We start from the raw sequence: 14,557 nt of genomic DNA, 5'->3' as shown, positions 1-14,557 counted from the left end.
CGGATTTAAAAGTCATCATCTTACCTTCTTCTTACCTTCTTTCCTGAGACGTGAATTAAAACAGAATGCACTGATTTGCAAGTCATTGTATACTGAATTGGTATTGAATTCTTGAAGCTGAAACATATTTTAATCAATTATTCTTTAAATAATTTTGTTTTCTCAGAAGGTGTGTTGATTTTATCCACCGCTGGTCGAAATAGCTCAATTATACCACTTTATCCACAACACCGTTTACATGCTCCTCCCTCTTCCTGTCTACTCCAGGCTGCAGCAGGGAGTAGCTTGTCTGGGTACACGAGATTAAAATGTCTTTAATGCTGAATGTTCATATCCCACTTAGTGTAAGTCTAGCTCAACTTGTAGAACAGCTCATTTGCTCATCGGAAGAGCAGTGAAAAGTTCCCCGCCTGCTGTGTGGGTTCTCTGGTTATCTCTGCTTGCTCCTTTCTGAAGTCCATAGATGCATGTTTGATAAACTGCTGGTTCTAAATTGGCCGTAGGCAGGAATGTGTTACCCCTGAACAGGTTGTCAGTCTGCCTTTTACCTCATGAATAGACTCCAAACTCACAGCGACATTAGTTGTTTGGTCTCCTCATGTCATCACTGCGAGTAAGATTACAACATTCCTCCCCCAAAAGTCCAGCAGTTGGTTTCGTCAGTTCCCAGGCATTTACAGACTGTTGTTAAAAGAAGAGGATATGTGGCACAGTGGGAAACATGGCTCTGTCCCAACTCAAATTCAAAATAAAATCCTAAAAACTGTTTTCTTCTTAAATTAGTGTATTTTCTCTTTTCTGGGTTTATGAGATTTGCAAATCACTCCATTCTGTATTATATTTATATTTTACACACCATGTCAACTGTTTTGGAGTTGGGGTTGCACATAAATACCAGTCCATTTACACCCTAGCTGTGAGTTTTTTAATCTTCTTCTTGTTTTGATCGTTGTTCGCTATCACTGTTAAATAAATGAAATGTAGTTTGCACTAACAGCTTCCAGATAGAAAAACATCCTCACATGGCAGCTTGGGGGCAAAAAAATCATTTTCTTTCTAACACACAAGCCTAGAGGTTTTGTTTGCTGTTTAAATGCGACGGTAATTTGGTTGATATCACATAGAAATGTAAATATAAGTGGTATATGCAGCGTAAACATAATGAAGTGTTCCAACATCCTGTGTCTAATTTTGGCTCGAGCTCACTGTGTCATGCCTCGTTGTCTGGCTTGTTTCCCCTCCAGCTATGGTGTTCTGCTGTGGGAGCTGCTAACAGGAGAGGCACCCTACAGAGGGATCGATGGACTCGCTGTCGCCTATGGAGTCGCCGTCAACAAGCTCACCCTGCCCATCCCTTCCACGTGCCCCGAACCTTTTGCGCAGCTCATGTCAGGTGGTACACTCCTGCAGAAATGTAACGAAATTTTGGCGTTCGATTCAGTGGTGTGACAGGACTTTAGCGTGCCATCAGGTTGCTGTCCCGAGCACGCGTTCTTTTCCATTTCCCCAAATCCCTGCATGTTGTCAGTAACGTGGCCATTGAGAGGAAGCGTTTTATGCAGAAGCCATCTTATGCAATACATTTGTGCCCATTTATCTTCTGTTTTTTGGTTTTAAAGTAAGAAGAAATGCCACCTGGGTGCTTGCTGTCAAGCCTACCAGCTGGTCCAGAAAAGTAGACACTTGGATTCCCTTTCCCTTGATGTCATTTTGTCGTTTTTTTGTTTTTTCCTAAGTCAGGATCAGTGCACAAAACAACCAGTAGCCACCTCAGAGGATTAATTAATTATTGGATTGGTTTTTGATCTTCTTGTAATGCCTAAAGTTTAGAAGCAAATTATGCAAAAGTCCCCGCAGCAAGTTAATTAAGCATGACACTTTGAATAAGTGATCAGCTTGACTCTAAATTGTGCTCACACAAAGTGCCTGAAACATGTGTAAATAAAAGTTAGAGGCTTTGCAGGTTACTTGTTCAATATTACATGTAATAAGTGCAAAGACATACGCCTCATGTAGTTATCTGACCTAATTTTAAGTCTTTAAATCTCAGGTGACGGCATTCAGTTGGATGATGAAATTCTTCTTCTTCTTTTTTTTTTTTTTTTTTTCATTTTGTCTGAGGATTAAAATTAATGAATGAGGGACTTTCAGGTCCCTTGATTTTAAGAAAATGCTCAAAATATGTGAAGCTGTCCTAGAAATGAGTAAATTTGTCGTCTTATTGTCAGTTAAAGTAACCTCTGATCTTTTCCCCCAACTGTAACGTTTCTAATCGCTCTGTATTTCTGATTGGTCCATTACTTCTGGACAGCTACATATGCACGTCACTTTGGTGTAGCACCAACTGCATCCCTGTGACTCACTGTATCCCCTGTATGTGTGACAGAGTGCTGGGACCAGGACCCCCATCGCAGACCCAATTTCAGTTCCATCCTGGCCCAGCTGATGGCCTTGGAGCAGCAGGTGAAGGAAGAGATGCCGCAGGATTCGTTCCACTCCTTGCAGGAGGACTGGAAACTGGAGATCCAGGACATGTTTGATGAACTCCGGGCTAAAGAGAAGGTAAGAGGCCCTCAACTCTGAATCACTAAGCCATGCCCTTGCCAGGGCTAGCTTCTGATTTAGAAAATGTCATTTTAAATAATAACAACTTGATGGTACTGATATTAAAATGAAGTCATCCACAAAGCCCACTCCTGACATTTAACTGAACATGTTTCATTAACCACATGATCCGGGTTAATGTTCATGTTGACATTTCTGTGCAGTTTTTTCTTTTAATGTGTTTCGTTGATTTATTATGGTTCAACACACCATCAGCTGGAGATTTATTCTGGCTCTGAATTGGTCTTTTGGGGGCAGTAAGTTTGTTACTTCACTCAGTGAGTTTAAATACTTGGAGTCAACCAGCCAAAGGAATGGACACTGCAAAAGTGGGATGAAAAAGAGAGAGCAGGCAGGGTGGAGTGGGTGGAGACGAGTGTCAGCAGTGATTTGTGACAAAGGGATGGCAGCAAGAGTGAAAAAGAAGGTTTACAACGTGGTAGTGAGACCCGCTGTGGCATGTGGCACTGACAAAACGACAGGAGCGAGAGCTGGAGGTGGCTGGTTGAAGATGTTGACGATCAAGATGTTGATGACCAGAAGGGACAAGATTAGAAAGAAGTACATCAGACGGACAGCTCACGTTGAGATGGTTTGGAAATGTGCAGAGGAGAGATAGTGGATATACTCCACAATGAATGTTGAAGGGTGGAGCTGTCAGGCCTACAGTTGTTTATGACAACAGGATTATAGTGGGATTTTTGGTTTTTAAGCACAGCCTCATCATAGGTGGGCTTTTCATCCCCTCTGCTTGAGCAGATCCCACAGCTCAGGACAACCAAAGTCCTCAACAATATTGTATGTTTCAGGGGTTTCTGGAAAAGCACCCTAACTCTAAGAGCCACAGCAGCTGAGGTGTCTTGCCAGTCTTTGTTATTCTCCCTTATTTCTGTGGCCTGGGGGTCACCGAGCCCCTCTAGCCGTGTTCTTAGCAGCACAGTATTTAACAGAGTATTTAGTGTAGTATCCCAGGAGGAGAAACCCATCAAATAAAATGTCAAAGAGCAGCTGTGAGTCATCATGCATAATAATAGCTTTCACTGCTACCAATTTTCTCAGAATTTTGTTTCATTAAACTGTAAATTTGCATAACCTCAGTCACACACACGAGACCTGCTGATATTAATTCACTTCTAAATACTTTCTTTCACTTGCCTTTCGCCCTCCATCAGGAGCTGCGATGCCGTGAAGAGGAGCTAAAGCGAGCAGCTCTGGAGCAGAAATCTCACGAAGAGTTCCTGCGGCAGCGTGAGCAACAGCTGGCCCAGTGGGAGCAGGATGTGTTCGAGCGTGAGCTCAGCCTCCTCATCCTCCACTTGAACCAGAACCAGGAGAAACCTAATGTCAAGAAGAGGAAGGGCACCTTCAAAAAGCACAAACTCAAGTCCAAGAACGGCGAGAAGATCAGCATGCCCCAAGGTGCGTCGGCTTATATCCGTCTATCCATCTTATCTACCTTTGATTTGTTCTGTCAGAGATCAGACTCGATTTCTTGGTCAGTCTCAACAAGCAAAAAATAACAACAGTCCAAAAAAACACATGCAAGAGAGCAGTGAGAAGGAAGTGAGGGAGAGTTTTTGTGGCACGACTGGTATTTTTGTAGCACGGCTCCTTGGAAAATTGCTATCAGGGCTGAACTCATGTAAAGATTGACATTTTGAAAGAGAGGCTGCAGATAGGTGCAGTTTTGCGCTATTATAAAAAAGTTTGTCATTTTTAAATCTTTTTTTCAGCAGCTCCCCTCCCCATCTAAAAATAAATAAATAATTTAAAGGTGGATCACAGGTCTGACTTGCTGATATCTACTCTGACCAGGATTCACTTTGCCCTCCTCTTTTTCTTCTCTTACTCACCTGACTGCCGTTTCTTGTCCTGAGCTATCACAAAGTCACACAGTCTGCAGCAGTTCACATCAAGTGTTTCAAAGCATGTATTTTGGGCTGAGCAAGCATGCATAAATGCGCGCTGTGTATGTGTGTGTTGTGGTTAGGCCTTTCCCAGCAGCAGCAGGGCGGTGATGTGGTGGTAGTGGTGGGGGGTTGATGAGAGGGGAGAGTGAGCCAACCACGCCTCGACACTTCCTGTCCATGGACAGACTGCTGGCTGGCCTCTCTCACTTTCTTGCTCTCACTCTGTGCCTCTCTCTCCCTCTTTCTTTTTAAGCATACCTTCCTCACCCATTTTGTCTTGTTCCTTTTCCTCTTTAGCTCCCTGGCCACTGGTTTTATTTTCCTTCTTACAGTATGTGCCTGAATCCCTTTCTCTTTTTTTCCCCTTTTCCCACCAATATTATTATTGTCTTTTTCTCCATCCTATATTAAACTTGCACTTTATACCCTGCAGTAACATATATATTGTGGGCTTTTTGGAGGGGGTTCAGTAGCTGGAACATACTTATGTGTCCTTTTTGGGATATTTTTTTCCCCACATACACACATATTCAAAAATATCTGAGAAAGTAAAGCATGGGATACTTTGTAACTGTGTTAAAACACAAAAGTAAGACATCTAAATCATAACATTTCAGAAATATACAATCTTAACATAAAATCTTCACTAAGGAAGACTCGTTAAGCTTTGCATATATGGCCTTTTAACAGATAGGCTGCCTTAGCAAGTTGAGCACTAGCAAGATTGGTGACTGATTTGCAATAATTTAGATGAATGTGAAATTTTTGGGATAGTAACAGTGTAAATAATTTGTCCTGCTTTTAACATATACACCTATCTTCCATGTCTATCGACTGCATAACAGTTACTCTGCATAAAATCACTACTTTTGCTAACTAGCTAAAGCTAGCTGCCTCATGTGCTAAATTAGCTAGCTAGTTTAACCTCTATTAGCATAGCAACATGCACTAGCAAACTTTAGCAAACAGTAGCAGTTCCTTTCTGACACCACATGTAGGTCTTTCATTAATTTTACAGTTTATCTGTAGAATAGAATAGTGTTAATTGGCCTGCAGGCCTTTCTGAGTAATATCAGTGTTGTAGTTAAACACGGACTTTAATCAGCATGCCATTATCAGCCATTGCCACTAGTAGCTTCCTTAATGCTTGATACATGGAAAGAGTAAGGTCTTTCGTGAGTCCTCCAATTATGTATCTGCCTATATCAAAGCTCATCAGTGAGATTTTAAAAATAAAAATCCTGTTTGTGTTCTGCAGAGAGATTTTGATTGTGAGCCATAATGTTGTAAGCACCCAAAGTAGACTTGATGTGAGCTGCGAGACTGTGATACCATATATGCCCCTGTAAAAACCACAGGTCTCTACGATATCAACCTTGTTTTTTTTCTCTCTCGAAAAAACTACTCTACCCACAATCCTAAATCAAAAAAGCAATGCCCCTGATTGGTGGAGGCGTAACCATGGAAACGTTTAAACTGCAAATATTAGGTTGCTTAGTGAGCGGGAAAAATTCAGAAAGTGTGAGAACAGTGATTGCAGTCTCAAACAAAGCACTGTACCATATCAGTAACAAAGCTTTACACACACCACAAACTGCAAAGTGTATTAAAAGCTGTTATACAAAACTAATGAAAAGGACTCAGTTCAAGAGGGTTGGAAGTTATTTGCTGTGGAATTTGGGATTTGCTGTGGGTTGCAGTGGGATGAATAGTTCCTTCACTTTAAAAACTATTTCAACAGTCTTGTGCCTTTTCCATTTTTGACCTTTTCTTTTTTATTAATTTTTTATCTAGATCAAATGTTTTTATGGTCACGAGTCCTTTCATTGCTGGTTGGCTTGGTTCAATGCTGAAAACTTCAAATTGATGTGTTATCACTTGGAATTATTATGACAGTAATAACTGCAAAGAACACATGAGGAGTACTAGGATAAATACAATTGCATTTGAAAGAACGTGGGGGAAATGCCATGTTGGGGCTCATATTAGTGCACAAATCGGCTGTGGAAGGTGTGACAGCTAAAGTCTGCTTCAGTTCCTGCGTTTTATAGATATGTAATGAAATACTGCTATCACAATTTGTGTAACACTCGATTTCTACAAAAGCAAACTCTTAGCTTCTTTAGAGAAATAAGGAAGCTAAAAAAAATGTTGCAACCTCAAAAACAGCTGACATTTCTTGACTTTATGAATGTCTTACATCCTGTTGTGTGTCTTTCAGATTTCATACATAAAATTACGGTGCAGGCATCCCCAGGCCTGGAGAAAAGGCGGAACTCTCCCGATTTGGGTTCGGGCTCCTCACCTTCCTTTGGACCGCGGTTCCGCGCTATCCAGTGTGAGTGCAGTCGTTTTTACGTACATATATATCGAGTGTATGTGGAGGCGTTTCTCAACGCGCTGAGAAAAGCAAAAGAATAACGTCTCTCACCATCTTGCATGCACACACAGACTCTGTTGCGACATTACTCGTCTCCATTTCCAAATTTACTCCTTTTATGTGCTCTCAACCACCCACTCATCTTTTTGTCTTCCCATTTCCCTGTGGGCCCCAGCTCCCTTTCTCTCTCTCCCCCTCACTGCTCTGTCTCTCTCACACACACCCTTTTCCCTTTTCAATAGTGTGTTCCAGTCCAAATATTATCTGACTTCCTTTCAGCAGCTCAGCACTTCTCAGCAGCTTTTTTTTTTTTCCGCCGCTGCCCTGCTCTGCTCCCCTGCTGATTGCAGTTACATCAGTGCTGCAGTGGGGGGAGCTATTCAGCTATGTTTTCCAGGCACTTAAGCGTCTACAGTTTTTATATGCATGTAGTGGCTACAGTGCGGTTTACTGAATTAAAAATAAGCAGGGAGGAATTCACTGCTCCAGGAGAAAAGGGTTGCAGCAGCGGCAGAGATCTACATTGCTCGCCTGCTTGTCGGCTTCTTAGACAAACGCCCGAGATTTTTCCCTTCGGAGGGAAATTGTAGCCAGCAGGTCACGGGGCGTTTTAATACAACCCAAAAGGAAATTTTGTGGTGTAGCAACAGGCAATAAAAGAGACTTCACAAAACAATTACCACCGCGGGTTAACATAAAAGCACAAATTGCAGTGAAACATTTATCTATAAAGTGGTTAGTCAATCTAAAACATCTGCCAGCTTCATTTATTCATTAAGTAGCGGGCTGGTTTTCTTTACTTCCTAATGACTCTGCTTAATGGCAGTCACTAAGCCATGAGTGTGCCTGTCATTAAAATGTGTTTAGTGGATATTTATGCTTGCCCTCTCGGTAGCAAGCAGTGATTTATTGCAAGGGCCTCCCGTACTGATTTGTCTAGAGAACTGCCAAATTGATTTGCATTAGTCCACAGAGCTAGATTCCACTGTGCCATATTTTTACTGAATAGATATGTTGAAAATTAAACTGCCTCTTATTTTTAGAGAGTTTTTGAACTCTGAGATTGTAATAGTTTGTGTTTTTAGCATCTCAGTAGGTTGGCTGTGTCATGTGTGTTGGCAGCTTATGGATACTGCTGTCATCATTTATTTATTTATTTTTTCTATCTGCGGGGGCAGGATTAGATTTGGTTCTATTAGTCCTTTTCCTTCTTCCAGTTCCAGTACCTGAGGTACAGCAGGCTAAATTTGGACTTTTAATTGATGATCTAAATGCTACAGAGCGTGGGAATCGCCGCCACGCTGTCGTTTGCGCAAAATCAAAACATTGATAGAAGTCAGGTTAATAAGGAAAAAGCATGAAGATGATTGTGCTGGCTGTGTTGCAGCAGCCCTGTAGCCTGTAACCAGCTAACGTTTGTTACAATAGCATCCAGTCAGGATCACACTGACGCCTTTCAGAAGCTTCTTAAAATCCCAAAGCATTTAAAATGTGCAACGTAGCAAAGGTTAAATATACTGTAACAATAAAACATTTTCATCTTCCAACATCTACCCGAGGCAGACGTCGTTGCCTCTGCGATCGCCATTCCCTGTGTTTTCCTCCCAAGCTGGAAAAAGGCAAAGAGCCTTTTCGGTCATATGTAGAGATGTGTCCTTTTAAAAGGCAGCTGCTCACTATTCTGATGAGTTCCTGATGTCCACAATTTTACTTTCACACCTAAAACCACCTCTATTTCTGAATATTCCGTTATCAACTCGGTGTCACAATGTCACCAACTTGTGTTGAAAGCAATGTATCATTTACTTTTACATCTAGGCTCCGAAGCACTGCAGAAATGTGTGCAAAAACCATAAAAGGCTTACCTTTTTGGCCTTTTTGTTTGTTAAATAAAAATATATCAGTGTGGAGGAGTGTGTGGATTTTTTTTAATACGTTAACAAAATATATTTCCTGTCAGAACAACAGTAGAAGCATTTCTCTTAATTTTTTTCACTGTTAATAGAAAGATTTGATCAGCGTGGGGCAGAGGAGAAAACCTGTGAGCTTTACAAAATGATGAGAAAATATATTCTATGAAAGCATGTTGATATTAATAGAGGCACACTGAAAAAGGAAAAGAGTTCAGAGAGGAAAAGGCTGGGAATGGGGAGCCACAGTGTGATCTTTATAAAATCGTAACGCCAGCACTATCATCTGCCTCCTGTGCTTGCTTTGAAAACATAGTGCTGGAGAGTGACGGGCGGTAAAGTGCATCAGCCAGGCCTCTGCCGCAGTACAGGCCAAAGGACATAATACAGCATGTCCAATCAGAGAGCATATTTACTTTTCCCATTTCTGAAGCTGAAATGAAATGGCAGCGCAAAACACTGGGGATAAAAACAGAACCACAACTCAATGGAATAAACTGACAGCTTCAAAGTTTTCACCTTGACATGTGCAGTATGTAACTGTGGTGCCCATTCCACTTATAGCTCTTCTGGCTTGTTGGGTGTTGACATGCTGAGAAGGATCCTCGAGGCCTTAGGAAGGGTGTGATGGAGTCCATATGTGTTGTGACAGTAGAGCCCAGGCTGGCTGAAAGTTCACGCGCTGTTCGCACACTTTGTGTTAGCAGCACGAGCCCGCTGGTGTGCCGCCAGTGTCTGGCAGGTGCAGTGCCAGCTTTAATCAGAAGTTTGCATTGGAGCTCACCCCCCAGATAACTTTGGCACCTTTTTTCACACTTTCTGCCCTGTGACTGTTCGGCTGTTATTGTGGTATAGGCTGTGGTCACATGATCGGTTTTAAAGTCCGCTGGAGCTTAAACTTTCATTTAAATTCAAGTTTCATGAATTGTAGCTCTAAAGTCAACTGTGTTAGAGATGATCGTACTCACCCGATTAGAACGCAACTAAGCTGATAATAAACGAGCTCATACTGATTGTATTCTCTCCCCTCTTCTCTGCAGTACCCAGTGACAACAGCAGGACTTTCGGTCTCAGCCCAGTCCGGCCCTCCCTGGATACCTCTTCTCATAAACAAGTCAACGGAGACCTCAGGTTGAGCCCTCATTGGAGGCCACAGAGCCCCAAAAGTCCCAAAAGTCCTAAAGTCCTGCGCCTTAGTCCCCAGGAAAGCAGGTACGGCAGAATTGCTTATTCCTTCTGTGTGTATGGATTTGATATGCTTAACCATCACCATGCTTAAGTTGAAATCTTTCCTGTTTTCAGCTTGTCGATGAGAGCTAAGCTCCTGAAGGCAGACAGCAATGAGAATGGAGACTCCAAGGATGACTTTGAGGAGTACCGACCCGTCACACCAACCCCTACACCTGCTCAGAATGGTATCCACTGCCCTTCACCACCAGCTTTACCACCTTATCTTCCACTTAGCCTCCTTTCTAATTCTCTCTGCCATGACCGTGAATTATGAATCGAAGCTAAATGAATTATAAATACATTGAGTATTCCTCTTCTTCTATTTTGGGCTCTCCTTGTGTCTTTTTAAAACCTTTCTTTTTCCGCAGGCTCATCGGTGAAGGATAGCCCGTGGCCTCCTCTGTCTCAAGGAGACTCGGGCAGTGAGGAAGGGAGTTCTTCCCCAGCTAGCTCTCCAAGGCCTGAGAGGGGGCCTCTCGGTGGCCTGATTAACAGCACCCACCGAGCCCTGCTGGGCAGCGGCTCCCTGCTTGCCTCCATAGGACTTGGTCGCTGCCTGGATATTCCCCCAAGAGTGCCACCTCGAACTCACCCACCTTGCTTAGAGGGCCGCAGCCTCTCTGAACTTGAGATTTCTCATCCTAGGCCCCTCATTTCAGACCCTCCAGTAGTGGACGATCTCATCACCTTCTCCACCTCGGAGCCGCTCCCCAGACCCCTGTTGGATTTAGCGCTGCAATACCAAGAACTAAAGCCTTTACCCCTGACACCGCCTCCACCAAACCCCCGCGAGAGGAGCAGCCACCGGACGCCACACAGTCCGCAGAGTCCCAGCAGTGCCTCCATGCAGCACGACAGGACCAGCCCAGGGGAGTGGACCCCCACTTACAGTTCCAGTAACGGGGAGCTGAGCAGTGACTCCTGGGAACACAGAGCTGACAGGAGGAGGAGGTCCAGCCAAGGCCTGCACGCTTCTCAGCTAGGTTGGTCCGAGTTTGTTTTACACAGGCAACCCCATCAGAAAATAAAGTTAAAAAAAAAAGAAGATGTTTTTATTACTGTGAGACAGAAAGTACAGAATGAACAAAACTGGATTAAAGGAGACCTGCTATATGCATTCTTGATTTGACTAGAGCTGTATGATTCACAGATCAAAACAGTCCTTATGACACTTAATATATAATTATAATTATCAATGTTATTTATATTTATCTTGTTTCGTATGCCGTCTTTTAGCTCCTCTCCCTTTAAGCCCCCCTTGCTTTTATCTGTTTTCTTCTGATTGGCTTGCCTTCAAAACAAAAGGCTTGAGTAGCCGGTGGGAAAGGGACCACTTGTCTAATATTGCATTAGTCCCCTTTTGCTTCAAAAATTGGCAAAGAACTGCGATGCTCTGTGTATTCTGACACCTTTCTATCTACAATGAACTTCTTCTGCAATCTGAGCTACAGCAGCTCATCTGTTGCATTGGACCACATCTGTGTCAGTGAGCCTTGGCTGCTTGTAACCACGTCTCTGGTTCACCACTGTTCCTTCCTTGGACCACTTTTCATAGACACTGACCACCACAGATTGAGAACAGCCCACAAGAGCTGCAGTTTTGGAAGATGCTCTGACTCAGTCGTCCAACCATTACAGTTTGGTGCTTGTCAGACTCGCTCAAATCCTTACCCTTGCATACTTTTCTGTCTCTGACACATCAACTTTGAAATCAGAATGTTCACTTGCTCTCTAACATATCCAACCCACTAACAGCTGCCATGACGAAGAGATAATCCGTGTTATTCACTTCACCTGTCACTGGTCATAATTAGGGATGGGTATCGTTTAGGTTTTATCCGATATCGGTGCCAAACCGGTACTTTTGAAACGGTGCCGGTGTTTAAACTGTGCTCGAACCGGTGCTTAAAGAATGGAGAACATAAACTTTGTCCAAAAACCTCTTATGTTTTTATTTTTAACAGTCTCTTTTTTCCTGCAAAATGATAACCAAGTTAGCCTTTTCTGTTGATACAAGATACCTCCTTTGGTTGGAACCGGTGCTTAAACAATGGAAAACACAAACTTTGTCCAAAAACCTCTCCTGTTTAGCTGTTTTGTTTTCTTTTTTTGTAAAAAGATAACAATGTTAGCCTTTTCTGCAGCTATGGGGCATAAATGGTATCACTCTTGGCTGGAAGCAGTGCTTAAACAATGGAAAAAACACAAACTTTATCCAAAAACCTCTCATGTTCAGCTGTTTCCCTCTTTTTCTTTGGTCATTTTAGCCTTTTTGGCCAGGGTGCAGGGAGTATCTGCCATCAAACAAGAAGGCAGACGCATGTAACTACGACGGTGTTTGCTAGTTCACCTTACATGCATTAATTTAATAATGTGGTTAGCCTACTCAACATAAATTACACAGGAACAACATTAAACTACTCACCCAGAGAAGAATGGCTGCTGCTGCTGCCATCATCATCCTCATCATTTCTGCTACACTGGCAGGGCTAGGGGCCAGGACTCTCCTCTTCGGGTTCTTGGGGGATGTTGCTAACTCCGGGTCCGATAACAGGCACCACACACCCGCAGTAGATGCGCTCGGTGTGAGGTCTTGCAGCAAGCTATCAAATGCGGTGCATTTCTCGGCTTTTAAAGAAACGCTATGCGTCGCCAGGTGTTTCATCAGATTCGAGGAGTTACCTCCTTTGCACAGTATCACCTTAAAGCACTTGTTGCAGGCTGCTGAGTTTGCATCTTTTGCTGTGAAGTACAGCCAGACATTGATCGCTTCGCCTTGGGCATTTTTAATCTGTAGCTCTGCTCTAAAAGAACGTACGTACCTGGGCCCGCCTACTATCCTCGGAAAGGTAAAATGATTGGCTAGAATCCAAAGTGTATGACATCTCAGGGAAAAAAAAGCACAGAAATAAAGCATAAATAAAGCTTTTCGGTCTGATTACTACCGTGAAATCGGTACCCATCCCTAGTCATAATGTTATACATATTCAGAAAATACAGAAAAGCATAATTGGTCTTCTTTAAGTTGCTTTTCAATAAGAAGAGATAACTTGGAAGAACTGAACGTAATTTATTGGGAGAGAGAAATTAATTATTTGGCAATTAGACTCCGATGACCCATCATGGCAGAATAGAATCCCAGGAGTGATAGGATTTAGGACAGGACCCCCCGGAGTCTAGACACTGATGGTGGTGAAGATGAAGACTGAGGCTTAAGCAGAGCTCTGGCCGAGGTTTCTGAGGTGGAGATGGGGAGGAGACAGTCTGAAAGGGAGGATGACCAAGAGCACAGATTTAAACCAGGCTGATTGGTTCCAAGAAGGCAGGCGAGAAGATGATTGGACTCGAGTAATGATGTCAGTAATCAGATGGACAGTGTGGGAAAGTGTTAGACATGTAAACAGAAAAGTAGCCGAACACATTATGTGATTACTCCCATATTGACCTTACGTTAAAGCTTCATTATGGGTCATGTAGGAAGCAAATTGCATCTTGTACATATTTTTGCTTGATAAAAGTGCAGTTTTTAAAGCAGTGTCGTCTCCAGATTGGTAAAATAATTTGTTTGTTGTTTTAATTTAGCTGTATAATTCATCTGCATTCCTCAGAGTGTGTCTACAGGACAGCCTGCAATTCTGATCCAGCCTTTGCCTTGAATAATGTACCGCCTCAGCATTACAATGTTCCCTCACAGTTCCTTAGAATTATTGTGCCTTTTTATTTTTTCTTTAGCAAGATCTTTCTGGCACAACAGAGGCTTCAGTGCTGTATGAGCTTTTTCATTTACATCAAAGCTTTTTCTTCTGCCTATTTGCATATCTCAGGTAACAGCTGGCCCTTCATCCTTCACTGCTAATACTTGCGAAGCAAAGCTACCGTCCAGTCCTCTCTTGTTGCCCACCCCTTTCCAAGACAGACAGTTTTCTTTAGATGAATGGGAAACATGAGGCATCACAGCTGAGGTCGCAGCACATTCAAAATTCCCACTAATCTATTCTTGACCTCACTGGCTCGGGTAGATTGGGAATTTGGCTGAAGTTCAGCATCGCTTCTCAGGCTTGGCCAGTAGTGCCGGTAGTTAGCATTAGTATCCTTCATTATGAAACGTGTCGTGGTTTGTGTTTAAATGAATTCTTTGTGTTTAATCAGCGTTTTAATTTTACAGTATAGTCACGTTTTGTTTTATCCCTCCGAAGGCTAATATGCATCAGAAACACATTGACACACTTCAGATCTGTAATGACGGAGGCATGAGCATTGGTTGTTCTGTGAGCGAGTGGGCTTCAGGAAGGCTTTAAGAGTGCCCCTGGGTAACATTTCACACTCTATATATGGTCCGATTGAGTCACAAAGCCTTGGATTCTCCACAGAGAGGTTTTTTTCCCCAGCTCTACCCGCAGGTACTGAGCAGACGAGCCTCGCCTGCTCCGTTGCTAACAGCCATGATCTCCCGAAACATGTGCGCCCGTTATATCCGGCTAAAAAGCCACACATAATTAAACAGCGAGTGTTTTAGCTAAACA

The 14,557-nt window shown here is 42.9% G+C and overlaps 1 protein-coding gene across 2 annotated transcripts in view; it reads left to right on the top strand.

Annotated features, from left to right (window-relative positions):
* The window catches only part of LOC147336201 (mitogen-activated protein kinase kinase kinase 11), a 50,207-nt gene that overhangs the window by 28,071 nt on the left and 7,579 nt on the right, over positions 1–14,557 (top strand). For both annotated transcript variants that reach the window (XR_015128217.1, XM_086285256.1), the window contains exons 3-9: positions 1,245–1,393; positions 2,387–2,562; positions 3,777–4,023; positions 6,736–6,852; positions 9,845–10,016; positions 10,107–10,219; positions 10,403–11,017. Coding sequence is in view for 1 of the 2 variants with exons in the window: in XM_086285256.1 (XP_086141382.1) it covers positions 1,245–1,393; positions 2,387–2,562; positions 3,777–4,023; positions 6,736–6,852; positions 9,845–10,016; positions 10,107–10,219; positions 10,403–11,017 (1,589 nt within the window). In the remaining variant the exon portion in view is untranslated. The remainder of the gene's footprint in view (positions 1–1,244; positions 1,394–2,386; positions 2,563–3,776; positions 4,024–6,735; positions 6,853–9,844; positions 10,017–10,106; positions 10,220–10,402; positions 11,018–14,557) is intronic.

This window comes from Aulonocara sp. 'chitande type north' Nkhata Bay, linkage group LG3, assembly GCF_057382095.1.
Source record: "Aulonocara sp. 'chitande type north' Nkhata Bay isolate Kocher_YH1m ecotype deep benthic linkage group LG3, A_spYH_male_GT1.1, whole genome shotgun sequence".
Classification (NCBI taxonomy): domain Eukaryota; kingdom Metazoa; phylum Chordata; class Actinopteri; order Cichliformes; family Cichlidae; genus Aulonocara; species Aulonocara sp. 'chitande type north' Nkhata Bay.
This window is presented reverse-complemented; position numbering and strand designations above follow the sequence as displayed.